At 51.1% G+C, this 23032-nt stretch overlaps 1 protein-coding gene across 5 annotated transcripts in view; it reads left to right on the top strand.

Annotated features, from left to right (window-relative positions):
- Positions 1 to 23032, top strand: part of TTC3 (tetratricopeptide repeat domain 3) — a 1911479-nt gene that overhangs the window by 1777710 nt on the left and 110737 nt on the right. For all 5 annotated transcript variants that reach the window (XM_078656864.1, XM_078656865.1, XM_078656863.1 and 2 more), the window contains one exon: positions 6810 to 6992. In XM_078656864.1, the coding sequence (XP_078512990.1) occupies positions 6810 to 6992 (183 nt within the window). The remainder of the gene's footprint in view (positions 1 to 6809; positions 6993 to 23032) is intronic.

Raw genomic sequence — 23032 nt, 5'->3', positions numbered from 1 at the left:
GTGCCAGCACCGTCCCAGACAGGATTTTGTGTATCCTAGGTAGGCAGGGCTTTAGAGGAAGGTGACTGCAAGTGGCACCCCGGTGCTCACTGTGCATAAGCCGGCTTGAACCAGTTCCAGGGGCACTCCAGCCCCTGATCTGGGGAAAGCCCGCCAAAGGAGAGGGGTGTAACCACCCCCCTCCTAGTCCCACCCATAGGGCAGGACTTAGTCGCGTGCCAGCCCCTTTTTGCAGGATAAAGGTAGGAACTGGCCCCCTTCCAAATTAGATCAATCTTTGAATCCTGAACCGACCTTCTACACGAAGAACTCAAGACTCTTCTCAAGATTTCTCCCTTGTGACTAAGGAGTAGTCACCCTGCAGCAGCAGGCACCAACCAAGCATCGCGGTTTGTTGCCAGTCTCTCCTCCGGATCAAGACTGCTCCAGCACGACGAGAACCGGCTTCCCTGGCACCTCTGACCTCAACCTACATCAGCCCAGCTGTGATCCGTGGGTGCGACGAGACCTCGAGGGACCGGCCATCTTCAGAACTGCACGACGCTTGTCCAGCACGACCACCGAGTGACCCTCGACCGAGTGCTTTGGGGTAAGAGAAGCCCCGACCCTGAGCAGCTCCAGCACCGAAGTCCAGCCCCCCTGCATCCACGAGATCTGCGTGGGGCCCTTCTGCTTTTTGCTGCTCACCGCGTTGTCCAGGTCACTTGCCCGTTGGCTAGTGACCCTCTGACGACAAACTCTAACGACAAACACCGCTGGTCTGGTTGCTCCAGACTGGCCCTTGCTTCCCTCCATCAGAGAAGCACCCTGGACCCTCCTGGTCCACTCCAGACGCCATTTTAGGTCCACCGCGTGGGCCTTGCATTTGCCAAGACTTGTTGCCCAATCCTGGGTCCAGCGACGTCGACAGCAAGTACCTTCGTGGGACAGCTCGCACCTCCATCCTGGTCGCCGACAACGCCTCCTGGCCCGAGAGACTGCAGAGCCCAGCAGCGCCCACTCACCTGGCTGAGGTGACTTCGTCCGGTGCCATCTTGGTGCCCACTCAAATCACTGGCTAGTGATTCAGAACTTGGTCCCCTCTGCTTACAGGTTTCTTCTTCCCTGATCCAGGCTTGGATCACCACGAACTTCTTCACTGGCCGCCTGCCAGCAACTTCTTTCTTCAGGCTCCTGGATCTTCAACGAGGGTTTCCGACGCAACTTGAACCCTATGCAGCCGCAGCCCCTGGGCTAGGTAAACTGAGTACTCCGGTGCTCCAGCATAGTCCAACACCCTAAGTGTTCGGATCCACCCTTGTTTTCGACCCACCTAGTCGGGTTCGCCCGAGAACAGTAACTTTGCTAAGTGCTAGTATCCATAGACTTGTTCCCGCATTACGCGTGAGAGTTCCCACTCTGCACACGACGTCCCTAGGCCTCCTGCTTCTAATCCAAGGGTTCAGCATTGTAGGCCTAGCGTTTCTACAGTCTAGAAAAGTATTACTTACCTGCTAGTAACTTCGCATTCCACTTCTTGTGTATATGGTTTTTCGTGCCCCTCGGGCATTTGTGTAAATTGTGCGACTTAAAGTATTTTCTTAAGAGTTTTGTTGTGTGCTTAGCTCCCTGACTCATAAAGAGTTCAGGGTAGTCTTGTTATAAATATCTGTTTATTTTCATAACAACTTGTGTGGTGTCCTTTCACTTGGTGTTCAAGGGGTAATGTGATGGTAAAACTGCTGGCTTAACACGCCCTCTAGAGTCTTAGCCTTAGACTGCTCGTATCCATGCTACTAGGATAGCTGGTCTATAAGGTTGACTTACAACCAATCATCAATAAGGGTTGTTTGGACTGATACAAAGTGCTCACTAGAATAGTGAACATTATATATCAGGCCAACTTCTCACAAGGAAGTTACGGCCCTCTTGGCCAAGGGGGTCATCGAGCGCGTTCCTGGGCCAGAAGTAGGGTGTGGTTGTTACTCCCACTACTTTCTGGTTCCCAAGAAGGGCAAAGGGGGCCTACGCCCTATCTTGGACCTGCGGAACGTCAACTGCTTCCTCCGGAAGGAGAGTTTCAAGATGCTGACACTGGCTCAGGTCTTAGCTGCCCTGGACCCAGGAGACTGGATGGTAGCGTTGGACTTGCAGGACGCTTATTTCCACATCCCCGTCCTGCCGGCGCTACCTGCGGTTCACGGTAGGCCACGAGCACTTTCAGTTTACCGTGCTCCCCTTCGGCCTTACCAGCACCCCGTGGGTGTTCACGAAAGTGATGGCGGTGGTCGCAGCTCATCTGCGCAGGTTAGGGGTGTCAGTCTTCCCCTACCTTGACGACTGGTTGTGGAAGGCGGGCTCGCCCCAGACAGTAGTCAGCCACCTCCAGACTACGCCCGACCTCCTGCACCTGCTGGGGTTCTCCATCAATGTGCCGAAGTCGCACCTGTGTCCCTCAGAAGCTCCTCTTCATTGTAGCGGTTCTAGACTCGGCGCAGTTTCGGGTTTATCCTCCTGAACAGCGGGTTCGCGATATTAAGGCTCTGATTCCGATCTTTCAGCCTTTATCCCGAGTCTCGGTCAGATTGACGCTGCGGCTTCTGGGGCTGATGGCCTCCTGCATCCTTCTGGTGCATCACGCCAGGTGGCGGATGCGGGCTCTGCAGTGGGACCTGAAGTTTCAGTGGGCCCAGCATCAGGGCAACTTGTCCGACTATGTCTTGATCTCGGAGGGCACTGCAAGACAGTTGCAGTGGTGGCTCACGGACCGCGATTGGGTCAGTGGCAGATCCCGCTCCCTACCCTAGCCAGAGCACGTAGTTGTGACGGACGCGTCCCTCCAGGGCTGGGGAGGCCACATGGGAGAGGCGGAGATCAGAGGCCTATGGTCTCCGGCAGAGTCCCAGCTCCATATCAACCTTCTGGAGCTGCGGGCGATCCGACTTGCACTGAAGGCATTCCTCCCCTCTGTCCGGGGGAGTGTAGTGCAGGTGTTTACGGACAACACCACCGCCATGTGGTACTGCAACAAACAGTGCGGGGTGGGGTCGTGGACCCTTTGCCAGGAGGCTCTGCGCCTCTGGCAGTAGCTGGAACATCAGGGTGCGACCCTGGTAATTCAACACCTGGCAGGTTCCCTGAACGCGAGGGCGGACGAACTGAGCCGTCGGTGCATGATGGATCACGAATGGCGTCTGAACTCGGGCGTGGCGCAAGGCCTCTTTCAGCAGTGGGGAGAGCCTTGGTTAGATCTATTCGCCACAGAAGAGAACGCGAAATGTCATCAGTTCTGCGCGTTGGAATTTCCATGGCGCCACTCGCTCGGAGACGCTTTTCGTCGCGAGTGGAGTTGCGGTCTCTTGTACGCCTTTCCGCATATACCATTTCTGCCCAGAGTGCTGAAGAAGATCAGGAGCGACCGGGCCCAAGTCATCCTTGTGGCTCCGGACTGGGCACGGAGGTTCTGGTATCCCGAGCTCCTCAACATGTCTGTCGATCCCCCGATTTGTCTACCCCTTTAGGAGGACCTTCTGTCGCAGCAGCAGGGGACGGTCCTCCACCCGAACCTGTCCAGTCTCCACTTACATGCGTGGAGATTGAACGGCTGCAGTTGAGGCCATTTGACTTGCCTCCTGAAGTCTGTGATGTCATTCTGGCAGTCAGGCGTCCCTCCACTAAATCGGTATACGCCTGCAGGTGGAACAAATTTGTGGCATGGTGCACAGCAAAGGCTGTGGATCCCCTTTCTGCCCCTCTTTCAGAGGTTCTCCTCTTTCTTCTCTCTCTTGCCCAGTAGGGCTCTGCTCTGGGCACTCTAAAGGGCTACCTCTCTGCCATTTCCGCCTTCTTAAGGCTACCTGATCAGCCCTCTTTGTTCAAGTCCCCCGGTTGTAAATAGGTTTTTGAAGGGCATCACTCATATGTTTCCTCCAGTTCCTTTCGTGATGCCTCAGTGGTACTTGAACCTTGTTCTAACTTTTCTGATGTGCTATCCCTTTGAGCCACTTCATAACTGTCCTCTTCGCCTTCTTACTCTGAAGACCGCTTTCCTGGTTGCCATCACCTCTGCCAGGAGCGTGAGTGAGCTCCAGGCCCTTTCTTCTAAGCCTCCTTTCCTCTCAGTCCATCCGGACAAAGTTGTGTTGCGGACGCGACCCTCTTTCCTGCCCAAGGTAGTCACGGCCTTCCACATCGGCCAGTCCATCACTTTGCCCACCTTCTTTCCGGCTCCGCATCCCTCGAAAGAGGAAGAGAGGCTCCACCTTTTGGACCCAAAACGTGCACTCTCATTCTATTTGGATCGCACACGCCAGTTCCGGGTGGATGACCAACTCTTTGTTGGTTACGTGGGCGCTAAGAAAGGAAGGGCGGTGCACAAGCGGACCATCTCTCGGTGGATCGTATTGTGCATCCAGGCGTGTTACTCCTTGGCTAAAATTTAACCTCCTGTTGGGCTAAGGGCCCACTCCACTCGGGTGATGGCGACTACTACTGCCCTGGGCCGAGGAGTCCCCTTGCAGGACATTTGTCAGGCAGCTACGTAGGCCTCGCTGCACACGTTCGCGAGACACTACTGCCTGGACAGTCAAGTCCAGAGGGATGGCTTCTTTGGCCGTTCCGTCCTCCAGGACTTTCTGGTGTGATTATTGGTTCGCAGGCCCACCTCCGGGGTTGGTATTGCTGGGGTATCTATTCTAAGGTAAGGAATCTATCACTTACGTGTCTCTTTCAGATGCACAAGTTACTACTTGTGTAACGATATATCTGTAAGAGACATTAGTTAGTGATAGATCCACCCATCCTCCCCGTTCTGCGAACCGATATCTAGGGTTAAGGTCATCCCCTTTTAGGGCCCTAGTTTCATGTCACCAGTGTTGGTTCTATCATGTTTCTGCGTATCTGGCGCGGAAAAGCTGTGTATCAGAACTGATGTCAGCGGGCGAGGGCGGCGTCTAAGTACTCCGGCGACGTCATTCCGGCGCTAACGACGGCGGACGCGGAGCCGCGGACGACGCGCACGGGTTTTGCTATGCAAAAGTTTCCGGATCCAGTCTGACGCCTGGGGATATTCTAAGGTAAGGAATCTATCACTAACTAATGTCTCTTACAGATATATCGTTACACAAGTAGTAACTTGTGCTTTAGGTTATGTGCGCGGACCCCTCTTAGTAGTGTGTCCGAGCACTTCCTCGCCTTCATGCTCCTGTCCTGGAGGCTGGGATGGTTCTGTGTTTCTCCCCTTGTCGGGCGTGGCCTGCCCGTTCAGACGAAAGGTATTCCACGCGGTCAAGTTACCTTGCATAAGTGGTAACTTGACCGCGTGGAATACCTTTCGTCTGCCGGCTCATGGGGCACGCAACATATGTCTAAATAAGACCATTGTGTCAATATTTTCAAAAATTTTTTTGATGATAATATTTTCTACCACGCTTCACCTAGGGCCAACTCATGCCCTGAAGCTCAAACGGGCAGCCTAATTTTGCTACCGGTTTGTAGGCCTTTAGGCTTACTACTTTAGAACTGAGTAATATTTAGTAGGGGCCACTAGAGGTCCTGATGAATAAGCAGTAGGGGACTGCTTATGAAACATGTCGACCAGGTAGCCAGCTAATAGCTCTACCACAAAACCCCCTTTTTAACATTCCCAGCCAGAGAAGTGAATAAAATATATTTTTTCTACAAGCCAGGGAATTTTTTATTTTTATACTCACATATTTAGGTCCCTACACTTCACTGATATCACATACACTGCACTAACACATAGCCCTTTGTCACGAAATCAGTGCTCCCGCGTAATCCGTAGGTTGTAGCACGCCCCGTCCCGTAGAGGGACGGGAAGACCCCAATGATGAAGCATGACACTAAGGGATTCTTAGTGTGTGAGGGGTATTTTAAAAGCACATAGTGCCCTCTTCTTGCCAATCTAAGAGAGAGCCTAGTACCGCACTTTTTATATTTTTTTTATATATGTATAAAAAATAAAAATAAAAATTAGTCACCAGCACACATTGATAGAATCTTTTTGTTTGAATAAATCAGTCAGGAGGGTGATTCTATCATTACCTCTATGCTTCCTCTATTGTTTTGGAGTTAGTTGTGTATTGTGCCAGATGGGTGTCTACAGACTCCAGAGGCCATTTTGATCCAGATACATATAACCTTGGGACCATATTTTAACAGAGGCATCCATTATTAGGTTGACTATGTGATCTTTGGTTGGCTGCCCTGTATAGATTGCCTGAGTAACTCTAGCGCCTTGTTTAGTAGGATTTTCCAGGATTACCCAGTCAGGTTTCTGCAGATCTGGACAGAGGTAATAGGGTAGTTGTGAAAGGTGTTGAGCCATATAACAAAGTTCTGTTTCTGATAGACTTCTAACTGCAGATTCTTTACCTTAGAATATTCCCAAGGTGTCAGATTGGATCTGAAAAACCTTGAACAGTTCCTCAGCATGCCCAGCGTCGATCATTATGGTGTCCATATAAGCCTCACCCAAACGTGCTCACATCATTTTCTTTAGTGACTATTTCCTTTCCAAAAATGCAGAGATACGTAGAAGACAATATTTTGACTATTTTGCAGTGTTTAATGGGATCTTTAGGGTGAAGATCCCGGTTTACATAGCAGGGAGGATCAGTAAAGAATCTGCAGTTAGAGTCTCTACCAAAAAAAGGCGTTACTGAATTTAAATATCCTCTTGACTGTGCAACTGCATCAGATAGTTTCTGAAGAGATCATGGGAAAATTGGAAAATGTTACTGCTTGTGTTTAACCTAAAAAGGGCATTCTCAATCACTGTCATTTTTACATTCAATTCTTTATATTGTCAGCTGATATCTAGTGATTCCTTGGGACAAGCTGGACATGAAAGAAAGGAAGGAACCAACTGCTTAAATATGAATGGGTCAAAAGGAAACCCGCTATCAACAACATTTGTATCACAATCTACCCAACCTTGGAAGTGCGTTGCAGAGACACCTAAATCAAACTGGCTAAAGTCAAACGAATCCGCTGTAAGTTTTTCCTTTACATTACTTACATCAACATTTCTGATGATGAATTATTTTGCTTCGTAGATGAGACTGCCTCAGCTTAGTCTACCTTGTTTGCAGCATTTTGAGTTTCTGTATGTGCTAAAGTCTGCAAGAGAAATACGAATGCTCACCTTGTCGAACTAAGGTCTCTGTGTATGAAACATCTTTTATTTTCAAAACATTAGCAGGAATGGCCCATCAGGTTTACATACATAATACTGTGCTTATAATTTTCAGAGAGATTATAGTGACAGCGACAATATGACAAGTTGCAGTGGCTTTCATAATTCAGCACATTGTGGCGGGTCCTGCTTCTGAAGGTGATTAGATAGCATTTCACTCAATGGAGTAGTCCATCACATTTCCATTATTCAGTTCCACTTAATGTTGAATGCTTTCTAAACAAATGTTGTTACTTTAGGAACTCTCAAGACCTATTTGTATTATTATATTATTTAGGTTGTGACCTTGATACACAATGGTGGATAATCTAATAATCCTCAGAAGAATTTGAGTGAACAACCATGGCTTTTACATTTCTTTTTTGGGGATTTAGTGGAATATTTGTCCTTGCTTTTTATCATAATTATTATCAGGAAACAATGGTGAGCATTGACTAATCTATTCTCAGTGGTGGAGGTGCTTGCCTGTCCTTTTTTTGCATCCCTGTTTCAACTTCTGAATGTAAGAGATTGGAGTATTAGTTGAGTGTGGTGAGAACCCACCTCAAATAGCTATCACAATCCTTTTCACGGTGAAGAACAAAATTCACTGAACAAACATGTGCTCAATCCTCCTATAGCTTGTCACAAAACAGTCAGGCCTTACTTGGAGACAGAGTGTAAGGTATTTAAGTGAAAACACCCAAAAAAATGCAAACTACTTTAGAAAAATAGAGTACATTTTAATACATAAAATTACACCAAAAAAACGAAATCCAATTAGTAGAACCAGAGTTATGAATTTTTAAAGTTCAAGGTTCAAAATAGTGGCAAAAAGCATTAAGTGCCAACTGCAGTCATGGAGTTGTTTTGGACTGAGACAAAGTCAAATTTTAAGCAGACTCTGATGGAGCACGGATCAAATACTTGGACCTGGTTCGTCCTGGTGAAAAGTTTTGCCTTCGGACTCAGTCTTGTGAATGGAAGTCAAAAGTACTCAGCTGGGCAAGCTAGCAGGCTGCGGCCAAAAAAGGCTTCACATAGTTAGACAGCAGCTGGGTGAGGTCTCAGGAGAGTCATTCACTATTGGCGGGGATGTTCGCAGTGGTAGAAATTAGAATTTTGCTCCCAGAGAAGGTCTCTCTCGCCGGTCAGATACATTTTTCGTGCCTTCGCCTGGTGAAGATTTTTACTTTTTGAATTTTTTTGGAGCTCGTATTCATCTAGCGGGCAAGACTTCAGGATGTAGCCAAAGTAGGCTCCTGGCTCCACAAAGCCGAACTCCTTCTCTGCGAGGTTCTGCTGGATTGGATTTGCTGCTGTGGAGAAGAGCGTAGCAGGAGCAACTTGGATCTTTGGCCAAGCGGCAATACACCTTTGTCGATCAGCTGCTGGTGGGTACTGGTCCCCTGTTGGTTCTGATAGCAAAAGCTTTTGAAGTCCCTGGTTTTAGGAAACTTCAGGAGGAGTACACTTTGACACCAGCCAAGTTTCCAGGACCTTTGGAGGCAGAAATTGTGGTTCATAACTCACTCAAGCAGAGGCTAGCATCAGGTTCCTGGGCAGGTCTGGTTAGGTGGGAAGGCAAGAAAAGTCCTCTTGGAGCGTGTTGTTTCCCTGTAGGCCAAGCCTGACCTCCTGATCCTTGTAATTCACTTCTTTATCCTTGATACAAGAGGTAGAGCACGTCCAGTGTTCCAGGGTCTTCTCAGGTCAGAGACAGCAGGTCCAGTCCTCCTCTTTTCTTTCAAAGGTCCAGAAGTGATCTGAGGCAGGGTACTGGGGATGCCACATATATGCCCAGTGCCAGTTTGTGGCTTAGAGAAACTCCTGGCCACTCCCTAACCAGTGGGATAAAAGTTCCCTAGGATGATCCTACCCACTATTGCACAACTTCATGTGTGTTTTACTGTAAACTATTCCACAGTGCCCTTCGCTTCCTAAATCCAAAATGGCAGAACTTTCCTTAACCTGGTTAAAGCTCCCTGTGCCTACTCAGAGGTGTGCCTCTGATAATGAGCCACTTCCCCCTAGCCCCCTCTTGTTGTCACTGTAAACCAATTATGGGGCAACCTTCCCCGCCCTACCCCATTGGGTTTGGAGCTATACTGTTTAGGAAGTCCAACGAGGCAGGCCTAGGTGTGGACTACATCTGCCTGTGACAGTGTAGGCACCCTCTGAAGCTCAGGAGAGGGCTACCACAACCCGCATGCCATCCAGCTCAATGAAGAAAAATGCCTGTCCACATTCAAGCCTTTTTTTCCACTGCCAGGCATAATATACATAAAGCCACATGAGAGCCATTAACAGTCAAGTGACCCTGGACACATGTAGAAAGGCACATTTGGCTCAGGTGGGAAAATGGCAAATTTCTGAAAGTGTATTTTTCTAAATAGTAATATAAAATCCCTTTTTACTGTTAAGTTGAATTTTAAATTACTATTGAAATGTGTCCTTGAATCATTTTTCTAGCTGACCTCAAACTGACATTACACATTATAGATTGTTATAATGTAACCCAGTATTTCCCTAGCCTTGCAACAGTGAAAAACATGTTTAGAAGTTTTTGAATGTTAGGACGTGTAGAACAATAAACCTACATCTCCAACTTTTTAAGTACTATGCACCCAGCCCTACGGGAATTTAGAGCCTATGTTGCGTTGTTTGAGGCATTAAAAAGGAAGTTTTAGGCCTAGCAAAAGGTTTACATTTCTAGGTTTAAATGGCAGTTTAAGACTATACACAAAGCAGGCCTGGGGACATGTTTTACAGTGCTTCTGTCGCAGGTGGCACAATGAATGCGGCAGAGCACTTGTGGCATTTCGTTTATAAGCCTGCACACAGGGTCTGTCCTTGAGACAGCTTTCTGCCCCCCTGGCGAGATGTACATTGACTCCCAGGAAAGGACACAGTAGAAACCTGTGTGGGTTGAGGTGTTACCTTTCCCTGGCAGGAAGCCAAATGGGTGTTGGGCCAAAATGCAGGATTTAAAGGATAAGCCCTCTTTGAAGGGCAAATGGTGAACACTTGGGAGCTAATGTTTAGGTAGACAGGCTGACTCTCGGGACAGAGAGGGGAAAACCAGTTGCCAAACAGTTTTTTCAGAGACATGTAGCCTCCTTTGTAGCCACACCTCCGGGGTGGGATAGGGAGCTCTGCACACCGAGAAAGGGGTACTGTTATCTTGACAGTGCGCAGAAGTGAGAATTCTGGATCTGAAAGAAACAGGTTAGTATTAGATTCCTTACCTTAGAATATCCCCAGGCGTCAGTCTGGATCCGGAAACTTTTGCGTAGCAGTACCCCTGCGCGTCGGTAGGCGTCGTCTGCAGGCGTCCCCTGCGGCTCCGCGTCGTCGGCGTCGTGCGCCGTGATGACGTCGCTGGAGTATATAGACGCCGCCTCCGCGCGCTGACGTCAGTTCTTCTTTTTTCCGCGCCAGTTAGCGCAGATCCGAAGAGCAGTACTCCGGTCTTTTGACCTAAGTTTTGTTATCTCTAACTCTTTCAGGTGCCGGTAGGATGCCCGGTTTTAAAAGTTGTGACGGGTGCGACCGCCTGATGTCGGTCACCGACCACCATCGACTCTGCCTCCGGTGTCTGGGCGCGGACCACGACGTGGAGTCCTGCGTCGACTGCCGGGCCTTGACGAGTAAGGCTAGGCGGGAGCGGTCCCGCAAGCTACTCGAGCTCCGGGTGTCGGCCCCGCGTCGAGAGCGGTCCCGGTCCGGACGGAGGTCGAGGGAGCGGTCGAGAGAACGGTCGCGGAGCCGCCACGAGCGCTCCGGAAGTCGTCACCATTCCTCCGGTTCCTCAGGTAAGCGACACAAGAAGTTGGGGCGTCGTCATCGTACCCCCGACTCCCCCCGACGCCCGCGTGATGCGGCCGGGGGTTCGGGTGGCCCCACCCCCGCGGCCCCGCGTGGGTCGCCGACGCCGTCTGCCCCATACCCGTCGGTCCCTGGGGAAGGCGCGTCACGCGAGGAGATTGAGGAGTTCCTCATGGCTATGAGGGCGCTGTCTCCTCCGGCGGGGCCTACGGCGCCTGCGGGCCCGTCAGTCCCGTCTGGGGGCCCGAGCGGTTCGGGTGCTCCTGCCCCGACGCCGCCGGCGGTTCCGGCCCCGGCGCCGCTGGGCCCTTCAGGGTCGTCGCCGGCTGGTCAACCGGCCTCTCCGGCGCCGATTCCATCGGGGCAACCCGTGGTGCCGCCTCCGCGCGGTGCCGTGACTCCGACGCCGGTTCCGGCCGGCGTCGGGGCTCCGGCGCCACCCCCATTCCCTCTCCGAATCCGGACGCGGAGTCGGACCGGCATCGTCCGACGCCGAGTCCGGCGCCGTTGGGGCCCCTTGGCTCCGAGGAGCCGGTCTATATCGTTGACTCAAGCTATGGCGATGAGGACGATTATGGAGAGGGTTGGGAGGGGTCTGAGGACCCTCTGTCACGAGAATGCCAGTACGACGTGGACTGGGCAGGTGACTTGGGTGATGCCAGTGGTCTGGACGAATCGCCTAACCCTGGGTTTGTCTCGCCTCCCACTGTGGCGTCGGAGGCTGGGGCTGCCTATTGGGTGGTACTGATGAGGGCTGCCAAGGCCTTGAACCTTGAGCTCCCCGTCGCTAAGGTGAAGCCTAACATCCTCACCGAGGTATTTAAACCGCAGTCATGCCCACAGGAGCCTCTGCTGCCGTTTAATGACGCCTTGACGGATGTCCTTTTGGGCACGTGGTCCAGGCCCGCTTCCGGTTCGCCTGTTGATCGGAACGTTGCCAGGCACCACCGTCCGTGTTCGGACGACCCGGCCTTCCTGTCCACCCATCCCTCCCCTGAGAGTCTGGTGATCCAGGCCTCCACTTCCCAGTCCGCATTTCCGTCGGCTCCGCCCGATCGGGAATCTAAGCGGTACGACCAGTATGGCAAGAAGGTCTTCTCGTCCCTGAGTGCCGGACTGCGGTCTTGCAACACCGCATGCCTCTTGGGCCGCTACACCCACTCTCTGTGGGATACAGTCGCAGAGTGCCTGCCGCAATGCCCGCAGGAGGTACGGGACAAGCTCGGCCAGGCTATGGTTGAAGGCCGGGACGCGGCGAGGTATTCCATACGGTGTGGTCTTGACACGACCGACTCGCTGGGCAGAGCTATGTCCACGACGGTGGCGATTCGTCGCCGTGCTTGGCTGAGATCCGCCAACTTCTCGCCGGATGTCCAGAATGCTCTGATGGACATGCCATTCGATGGCAGTCGCCTGTTCGGCGACAAAGCGGACAACGCGCTTGAGCGCTTCAAGGACTCCAGGGTCACAGCCAAGTCCTTGGGTCTCTCGACCCAGCGCCAGCAAACGGGTTCGTTTCGCTCCTTTCGTGGCCACGGAAGGGCCGGTCCCACAGGGCTGCCAGCCACGCACCGCAGACCGCTCCTCAGCGCGGTGGCGGCCGTGGATTCCGCCGTGGTGGCGGTCGGGGACAGCGGCGAGGTCAGTCCACACCTCCCCCCGCAGCAGCCTCCAAATCCTCCTAGTCCGAGCTTTCAGGCCCACGTGACGCCAGTGGGTGGCAGGGTTCGCCATCACCACTCCCGCTGGCGCACTATCACATCGGACAGGTGGGTGCTGCAGCTCGTCTGAAGGGGCTACTCCCTCCCCTTCGAGACCACTCCTCCAGCCATGCCACCGCAGAACCACCGTGTGTCGGGGGACCACTTGACACTTCTGCAGGAGGAAGTTACGGCCCTCTTGGCCAAGGGGGCCATCGAGCGCGTTCCTGGGCCAGAAGTAGGGTGTGGTTGCTACTCCCACTACTTTCTGGTACCCAAGAAGGACAAAGGGGGCCTACGTCCTATCTTGGACCTACGGAACGTCAACGGCTTCCTCCGGAAGGAGAAGTTCAAGATGTTGACTTTGGCTCAGGTCTTGGCTGCTCTAGACCCACAAGACTGGATGGTAGCGTTGGACTTGCAGGATGCGTATTTTCACATCCCCGTCCTGCCGGCCCACCGGCGTTACCTGCGGTTCACGGTAGGCCACGAGCACTTTCAGTTTATCGTGCTCCCATTCGGCCTTACCAGCGCCCCACGGGTGTTCACGAAAGTGATAGCGGTGGTCGCAGCTCATCTGCGCCGGTTAGGGGTTTCAGTCTTCCCCTACCTCGACGACTGGTTGTTGAAGGCGGGCTCGCCCCAGACAGTCGTCCACCACCTTCAGATGACGGCAGACCTCCTGCGCGAGCTGGGGTTTTCCATCAATGTGCCGAAATCACACCTGTGTCCCTCTCAAAAGCTCCTTTTCATCGGAGCGGTTCTCGACTCGGCGCAGTTTCGGGTTTATCCTCCGGAACGGCGGGTCCGGGATATTCAGGCCTTGATTCCCATCTTTCAGCCGTTATCCCGGGTCTCGGTCAGGTTGACGCTGCGGTTTCTGGGGCTGATGGCCTCCTGCATCCTTCTGGTGCATCACGCCAGGTGGCGGATGCGGGCTCTGCAGTGGGACCTGAAGTTTCAGTGGGCCCAGCATCAGGGCAACCTTTCCGACCATGTCCTGATCTCAGAGGGCACTGCGAGACAGTTGCAGTGGTGGCTCCAGGACCGGTATTGGGTCAGAGGCAGATCCCTCTCCCTTCCCCAACCGGAGCACGTGGTTGTGACGGACGCGTCCCTCCAGGGCTGGGGTGGCCACTTGGGAGAGGCGGAGATCAGAGGCATCTGGTCTCCGGCGGAGTCCCGGCTCCATATCAACATGTTGGAGCTGCGGGCGATTCGCCTAGCACTGAAGGCATTCCTCCCCTTTGTCAACGGGAGTGTAGTGCAGGTGTTCACGGACAACAGCACCGCCATGTGGTACTGCAACAAACAGGGCGGTGTGGGGTCGTGGGCCCTTTGCCAGGAGGCCCTGCGTCTCTGGCAATGGCTGGAACGTCAGGGCGTGACTCTGACGGTTCAACACCTGGCAGGTTCTCTGAACGCCAGGGCGGACGAACTCAGCCGTCGGTGCTCGGTGGATCACGAATGGCGTCTGAACTCGGACGTGGCGAAAGGCCTCTTTCTGCAATGGGGAGAGCCTTGGTTAGATCTATTCGCCACAGAAGAGAACGCGCAATGTCATCAGTTCTGCGCGTTGGAGTTTCCAAGACGGCACTCGCTCGGCGACGCCTTTTGGCGCGTGTGGAGTTGCGGTCTGTTGTACGCCTTTCCGCCTATACCACTTCTGCCCAGAGTGCTGAAGAAGATCAGGCACGACCGGGCCCAAGTTATCCTTGTGGCTCCGGACTGGGCTCGAAGGTACTGGTATCCCGAGCTACTCAGCATGTCAGTCGGTCCCTCGATCCGCCTGCCCCTTCAGGAGGACCTTCTGTCGCAGCAGCAGGGGACGGTCCTCCACCCGAACCTGTCCAGTCTCCACCTCCATGCTTGGAGATTGAGCGGCGACAGTTGAGGCCATTTGACTTGCCTCCTGAAGTCTGTGATGTGATTCTGGCAGCCAGGCGTCCCTCCACAAAGTCGGTATACGCCGGCCGGTGGAACAGATTTGTGGCATGGTGCACAGCAAAGGCTGTGGATCCCCTTTCTGCCCCTCTTTCCGAGGTTCTCCTCTTCCTTCTTTCTCTTGCCCAGCTAGGCTCTGCTCTGGGCACTATCAAGGGCTACCTTTTTGCCCTTTCCGCCTTCTTAAGGCTACCTGATCAGCCATCTTTATTCAAGTCCCCTATTGTACTGAGATTCTTGAAAGGCATCACGCACATGTATCCACCTGTTCCGTTCGTGATGCCTCAGTGGGACTTGAACCTGGTTCTGACATTCTTGATGTGTGCTCCCTTTGAGCCGCTTCATTCCTGTCCTCTCCGTCTTCTCACTTTAAAGACGGCCTTCCTGGTTGCCATCACCTCTGCCAGGAGAGTGAGTGAGCTCCAGGCTCTTTCTGTTAAACCTCCTTTCTTGTCCGTTCATCCTGACAAGGTGGTTCTTAGAACTAGACCTTCTTTCCTGCCCAAAGTAATTTCTGCTTTTCACATCGGGCAGTCCATCACCTTACCCTCCTTCTTCCCGCCTCCGCATCCTTCAAAAGATGAAGAGCGGCTCCATCGTCTGGACCCAAAACGTGCGCTTTCATTTTATATGGATCGCACACGCCAGTTCCGGGTGGATGACCAACTGTTTGTTGGCTACGTGGGTGAGAAGAAGGGAAGGGCGGTACAGAAACGAACCATCTCTCGGTGGGTCGTCCTGTGCATCAAAGCATGCTACTCTTTGGCTCGGAAGGAGCCTCCTGTTGGGCTGAGGGCCCATTCCACTCGGGCCACGGCGGCTACTACTGCCCTGGGCCGGGGAGTCCCTTTGCGGGACATTTGCCAGGCAGCTACGTGGGCCTCGCTGCACACCTTTGCGAGGCATTACTGCCTGGACAGTCAAGTCCGGAGGGACGGCTTCTTTGGCCGTTCGGTCCTCCAGGATTTTCTGGTGTAGGATTGTCTTGGTTCGCAGACCCACCACCGGGGTTGGTATTGCTGGGGTATCTATTCTAAGGTAAGGAATCTAATACTAACCTGTTTCTTTCAGATGAACAAGTTACTTACCTTCGGTAACGATATATCTGTAAGAAACAGTAGTTAGTATTAGATTCCTTACCGCCCCACCCATCCTCCCCGTTCTGCGAACTGATACCTAGGGTTAAGGACATCCCTTTCAGGGCCCTAGTTTCACATGGCACCAGTGTTAGTTCTCACATGGCTCTGCGTGTTCTGGCGCGGAAAAGCTGTGTGCAAAGAACTGACAAACAAAAACAAGATCCCTATACCTGGGGTGATTAATACATTTCACAGACATGAGAAACCATCACTTCAGATTTTATTTTTAACATACCGAAGTGGACCCCTGCTATCTATCGCAGTGTGGTCAATCCTCTAATGTCTAATTGTCCCCACTTAATCTATTGTTCCCAAAAAATTAAATACTAAGGCCTCTATACAACCAGTGTCCAGGGTGATGTCCAAAAGATGCCTGCCTACTTTACTGGCAGTACATCTATCCACACTTCACCACATGTGCATAAACCTAACAAGGAAAAATGTGTGGTGGAGAGGAAGGCACCTCACGGGCGAACAACCCTAGGGGATGTTGGCAGATGTTACCAACTCAAAGCCCCTTTCTCATCATCGGTTGCCTTTCAATCCAAACAAAAAACAAAATGAATACAACACATAAACTGAAATGCGTGTGCAGGTGCAAAATAAAGAGTATCACAACATTAACTCATAACGGACAGAGTGACATAAAATCGACAGCCACACCCACTCAATTACTTTATTCTTAGATTCAGTGTGAGCTGAAGAGTTAAAAAAGAGGTTGGTAGCTTAATATCGCCTACCAGTACCTGATACCGACATGTTTCACTGCCCCAAACATTTCGGCAGATTCATCAGGGTATTCAACACTCGGTCACTGCACCAATTTTTTGAACATCCTTTCTGGACACTGTTGGATCGAGACACAAATAAAAACCAGAGACATGCCCAAGGGTCAATATGGATTCATAGGTTTCCACATTAGAGTAATGGTTGCAAATATCCTTATCGTGATGTAATTGTACAGTAATCATTATAATTATAATTGCCCCAGGCCAGCATGGGCAACTCATACCGGCTGACCAAATCACACTTAGATTCGTGTAAAATCGATTGCACTGTCAATCTATAGGAAATGAGAAAAGATAGTATGAAGCACTCAGACCCTATACAATGAAACTGCATTGCAGCGCTAATTTCACTCGTGTTTTGTATCAAAAGCCTTGAAAGACTTGGGGCCCATAGCAACCTTAACTATGCATTGTGACCACCAAGCACGGGCAGCTTAGAATAGTATAAAACATTCAGACCCTGTACAATGAAACTGCATAGCAGCGCTAGTTTCACACGTGTTTTATATCAAAGCCTTGAAAAAATTAAATTAATTAAATCGAAGCCCGTGGTAACCATAACAGCGCAATGTGACCACTAAGCGTGAGCAGATTGGAGTCTCATAGTCTCATGCCCCTCTTGGCTCCTTCGTGTTATTGCAAAGAACTGACGTCAGCGCGCGGAGGCGGCGTCTATATACTCCAGCGACGTCATCACGGCGCACGACGCCGACGACGCGGAGCCGCAGGGGACGCCTGCAGACGACGCCTACCGACGCGCAGGGGTACTGCTACGCAAAAGTTTCCGGATCCAGACTGACGCCTGGGGATATTCTAAGGTAAGGAATCTAATACTAACTACTGTTTCTTACAGATATATCGTTACCGAAGGTAAGTAACTTGTTCGATAGGCAGATGCCACACTTTGCCAGGAGTGGTCATTAAGAGGGAAGGAACATAGTAGCCCATTGGCTACTGACTGCGTCCTTCCCTGAGGGCATTTTCTGAGCATAAAAAGGGCACCCAAGCCACCCAGAACTCAGATCTTGATGGACTGGAGATGATGACTAAAGAAGGACTACCCTACTGCACCAAGGACCCGGCAAAGAGATGCTGCACCAATGTGGAACAAAAGGGGGTGGTGATGGACGGAGCAATGCCAGAAACCGGTCCTCGGAAGCTTGTTTCCGGTCCAGGGAAGGCATGGCTTGGCAGTTCGGGCTGGACTGTTCCCATGAGGCACAGGGTCAGACTGATTTGCATATGGCCATGTCTGAACTGGGGTGACAGAGTGGGCTAAAGAACGGTGATGGATTATACCCAGATCTCTTGACTGGGTGTGAGTGTGTGATTGGTTCAGATGCTCCGTCCATCACCACCCCCTTTTGTAGCACCAATGTGGACGGCACCTTCTGAACCTGGTTGCCAGAAATGGGAGAAGAGACTGTGCCTGCTGTGTCCTGCTAATGGAGAATTTGAATCCAGAGCCCAGCCAAAGCACGAGTCTCCCTGTGTCATTTGACTGACCTGTTCGCAACTCAGGGCCACAACAGCAGAAGTCGTCTGCGGGGGGAGTTGGTAGCTAAGATATACGAAATACCGCTCCTCGCTGCTATATAGCACTAGAGATCTAGACTCAGTGCACCAAAGTCTGCTGGACCAGGTAGAGTCATCGGAGTCAGCTTGCTCATCCAGAAGGCAAGTTACCACCAAAAAAGAGACTGCTGAAACCACTGGACCAGGCGACTGTTTGTCCAGTGGACGTCTGCCAAGCTTGAGAGGACTTTGAGGAGTCGTCCAAAGAAGCCTTCCTTTGAACTGCAGCCTATTCAGCATCCTATATGATTTGCATCAGGACCACTCCATTAGAAGTCAATGGTAAGGAGCCACTGACGCTGGAAATTAACTGAAGACTGCTTTTTTTTTTTCTGCAGCTGTTTCTGAGTATCTTGTTGGTCTGACATGTTCCCTGGCAGAGTTTGTCACCTAAAGTAACTCTAAATGACCCCCAAAACAGCTTACCAAAGTTTTCCTCAAACTTTTTTTCTAAGTGCAACTTTTGAGTTTCAGGTCTCGGTCTCCCGGGCTGCACTGCAACAAGGGCCAATGATCCGGCGATCTGGATTACCAACTTGTGGCTTCTTCAGCTCTTGTGGAATGTGCTACAAACAGTAAGTCAGCCAACTGACTCTTGAAGTCTGCTTCTGCCTGTCCTCTTGGGACGACTTCTTCACGAGCAGGACCCAGCAGGTTCAGTCCTTTCATTCGCTAGCCCAAGGAGCAGTTGGTGCAGTCCAACTTCAGTGCAGCCTCTTAAGTGCCTGTTCCAGGCTCAGCTTGGCAGTACGTCGGTCCTCTTCTCCAGTCAAGGGAGATCTGAGTTCTGGTTGCCAGGAGTGGCCTTTAAGGGGGATTTGCATTCACTAGACAATGGGCTACTAGGGTCCCTGCTGTCTGATGACAACTTCCTATGAAATGCTGCATCTAGTTATCCAGAGGGTTCTAGTCTGTCCATTCCTAAGATGCCTTAACCCCTCTCTTGGTGTGTGGAGCCTTGGTAGCCTGCCCTAGAGGTGTGGCTACCTGGGAGCTACATGCCCATGAAAAAGCGGTTTGGGCAGTGTTTCCCCTTCCAAGTCCCCAATGCCAACCTGTCTACCCAAACAAAAGAGTAGCCACTCTTGAGTGTGGATTGTATTGTATTGTATTCAAACTTATATAGCGCACTGTAACCCTACGGGCATCCTGGCGCTGCGGTACATATACACTATCATCCTTCTTCTGGGCTAGCAGGTTGCTAAGCTAAGTCTGTACTCTAGGGAATATTCAGGTTTTAATTTCCCCCCTGAACTTCAGCAGATCCTGCATCTGTCTTAGCTCAACTGGAAGACTATTCCAAAGGCGTGCTGCCGCATAGCTGAGAGCTCTTCTGCCTGATTTAACTCTCAGTATTGGGTATATTCACCAGATTAGCCGAGGAGGACCGGAGGCTACGGGTGGTGTTATACCAGCTGATCTTAGACTGCAGCGGCACAGGTCCCATCCCATGCAGTGCCTTGAAGACAATGCAGAGTGATTTAAATTGTATTCTCCGCCTTTTGATAGGATATCCTTTGCCTTTTGAAGGCAGCTTCCCCTTTGAAAAATCCAGATGATTTCCTTCTTGTAGGGGGTAACCCCTCCTCCATCAGCAGACCTCTATTGTTAACTGTCCTGGGAGCCATTGACACATCTTCCCCTGGCGGAAAGAAGGCTGTGACGTGACCAATCTCAGAAAATGGTCACTGAAAAACATAGGCAACAGAGTGACAACCTTTTATTTATTTATTTATATATCCTTTATTTCGATAAAATATCATAAAAGGTACAGATAGAAGATAAAACTATTTCATTTTACATAATCCATTGTAGGTAACTATATAGATAAGTAACTATTGGAGGGAGTACATATTATATTTAAAATAAATAAATAATTAAAAAGGCACATAAAATCAACTCCATAAAATCAGCAGAAATTTCCAATTAATTTTACATCTTTTACAGTTTTTCGCCATCTTTTTTCCTAATAAAATATACAGCAAGCAGGTACCTACTTATACAGAAAACTATAACTTGTTGTGTATCAGTTGTTAAAATTCTTTCCGCAACTCTATACATCCTAACACCAATATTCATACAAAGGGGTTTGATCCATTATTTCCTGGCTGCCAAATATGCGGTACAAAAAAATAGTATGTGTGCATTATCCTCCTTCATACCTTCACTACACATACCACATTTGTCGTTGCCGTTTGTACTCCACTTTGCTGTACGACTTTTTATCATCAATGATCCATATCTAAGCTTTAGGTATGTTTTTGCTAGGGGAGAATTTACTTCATTCAGAAAGGGCTCAAAACAAGGCTCTGTTTTAAACAGGTAGAATTCTTTAGTCAGAGAGCCATTCGATAGATCACTAGTTCTCCGTTGATTCATATAAGCCCAGAAGGTGATTTTTAAGATCCTTTTCTAACATGAGGTTAGTTCAGATGGATTTGTCCAAAAATGGGCTAGTGCAGCTCTCACTAACCATGCTCTTATATGGGCGTACCATGCAATACGGCTAAAAACATCCAGGTCTTTTAACTCAACTAGAGCTACTCTATAATGTATCAGCTCTGGTATAGTCCATAACCTGATCCATAACATTAACGGTCTTAGTATGGCATGGTGATCTGTCATATTTAAGTCAAGAAGCATTGGTATTGTAGGGGTATACACTGGCAATTTTAAAAGTGCTCTATAAAATTCATTCTCTTTGACCTCAAAGGATTTTCTACAGAGGGGACTGTAGGAGAGTAGGGTCTGCAATCCTATGATCACCCAGATTTTTGCTTTTTGCTGCACTGGTTTACGACTTTCCCTGGCTGTGGGCCTGCTAATCAGACCCACAGCCTAGCTGTTCTCTCTATCCAAATTGTACTCAGGTACTGAATTGGCACTGGGCCCTCTCCAAGTCCCTGTACCCAGGGCTGAGGTGTACCCAGAAGTCTCCCAGGGGCTGAAGCATGTATTATGCCACCCCTGGGCTGACTAACTAAACTGACACAACTGGCTGCACGACAGCTGGGGCAAGGTGGTGTACTCACCCTTTGCTTTAGATATAGTATACCTATATCTAACCCTAAAATGGACACACAGATCTCCTATCAGTCACTCCTATGGCAGGCCTTAACAATCCTGAAGGCAGAGTGCTTGGAATCGTGTGAGATGGTGCTCTGGCATGAGCTGAGCCTGTCTGCGGCTTTCGGGATCCATCCCTTAACCGTTTCCATGATATCGCATACCATATACTCTTAAGTGCATTATAATCCTCGCGGTTAAATGCCAACTCTGGTATCGCTTTATCAAAACATGTCGAGTAAGGTGTCATACGAATTGGAATACTAACCCCTCGCCAATTCTGGCGACGGGGTTAGCATTCCACCCTTCTAGAGGGACACGACATGCATGTAACCTATAACCCGGTTAAAAGTCAGACAGAGCCTTAGCATCCACAAAATGGATGCTGCCACCGAGACACAAGTCTGCACTCCTGCTGCTGGGAGTCCTCCCAGAGCAGGAGATAAGGACAAAGGGTTTCCTGCCAGGGGCGGTGCCAGCACCGTCCCAGACAGGGTTTTGTGTATTGTAGGTAGGCAGGGCTTCAGAGGAAGGTGACTGCACGTGGCACCCCGGTGCTCACTGTGCATAGGCTGGCTTAAACCAGTTCCAGGGACACTCCAGACCCTGTGCTGGGGAAAAGCCCGCCAAGGAAGTGGGTGTAACCACCCCCCTCCTGGTCCCACCCCTAGGGCAGGACTTAGTCGCGTGCCAGCCCCCTTTTCCCAGATAAAGGTAGAGACTGGCCCCCTTCCAAATCAGATCATCTTTGGAATCAAGATACCACTTTCCACGAAAAGACTTCACGATTTCTTCCTCAAGATTCTCCCTTGTGGCTAAGGAGTAGTCACCCTGCATCCGCAGGCACCATCTAAGAACACTGCGGTCTGCTGCACGTCCTTCCTCCGGAATCCGACTGCCCAGCTCGACGAGACCCGGCTTCCCTGGCACCTCTGACCTCTACCCACCTCTACAGCACAGCTGAGAACCGTGGGTGCGACGAGACCTCGAGGGACCGGCCATCGCCAAGACTGCACGACTTCTGCACAGCAAGCCCACCGAGTAATTTCCTGGTGAGTGCTTTGGGGTCCGAGAAGCCCCCACCCTGAGCAGCTCCAGCACCGAAGAGCAGCCCCCCAGCATCTCCACGATCGGCGTGGGGCCCTTCTGCTTTCTGCTGCTCACCGCGTTGTTTGGCTACTAGCCCGCTGGCTTGTGGCCTTCCGAACGACGCCCGACGACAACACTGCTGCTGGTCTGGTTGCTCCAGACTGGCCCTTGCTTCCCTCCATCGGAGAAGTACCCTGGACCCTCCTGGTCCGGCTAAGACGCCATTTTAGGTCCACCGCGTGGGCCTTGCATTTGCCAAGACTTGTTGCCCAATCCTGGGTCCAGCGACGTCGACAGCAAGAACCTTCGTGGGACCGCTCGCACCTCCATCCTGGTCGCCGACAACGCCTCCTGGTCCGAGAGACTGCAGAGCCCAGCAGCGCCCACTCACCTGACTGCGGTGACTTCGTCCGGTGCCATCCTGGTGCCCACTTAATCACTGGCTAGTGATTCAAGAACTTGGTCCCCTCTGCTTTCAGGTTTCCTTCTTCCTTGATCCAGGCTTGGATCCATCGAACTTTCCTTCACTGGTCGCCTGCCAGCAACTTCCTTCTTCCAGGCTCCTGGTCCGGCAACGAGATTCCCGACGTCTTTTCAGACCTATGCAGCTGCAGCCCCTGGGCTAGGTAACTTCGGCACTTCGGTGTCCCAGCATAGCCTCACTATCCAAGGGTCAGGATCCACTGTCGTTTTCTCCCTACCAGGTCGGGTTCGCCCGTGAACACTAAC

Source organism: Lissotriton helveticus, chromosome 8 (genome assembly GCF_964261635.1).
Source record: "Lissotriton helveticus chromosome 8, aLisHel1.1, whole genome shotgun sequence".
In the NCBI taxonomy this organism is placed as follows: Eukaryota; Metazoa; Chordata; class Amphibia; order Caudata; family Salamandridae; genus Lissotriton; species Lissotriton helveticus.
Note: the sequence above shows the minus strand (reverse complement) of the source record. Positions and strands in the feature narration are given on the sequence as shown.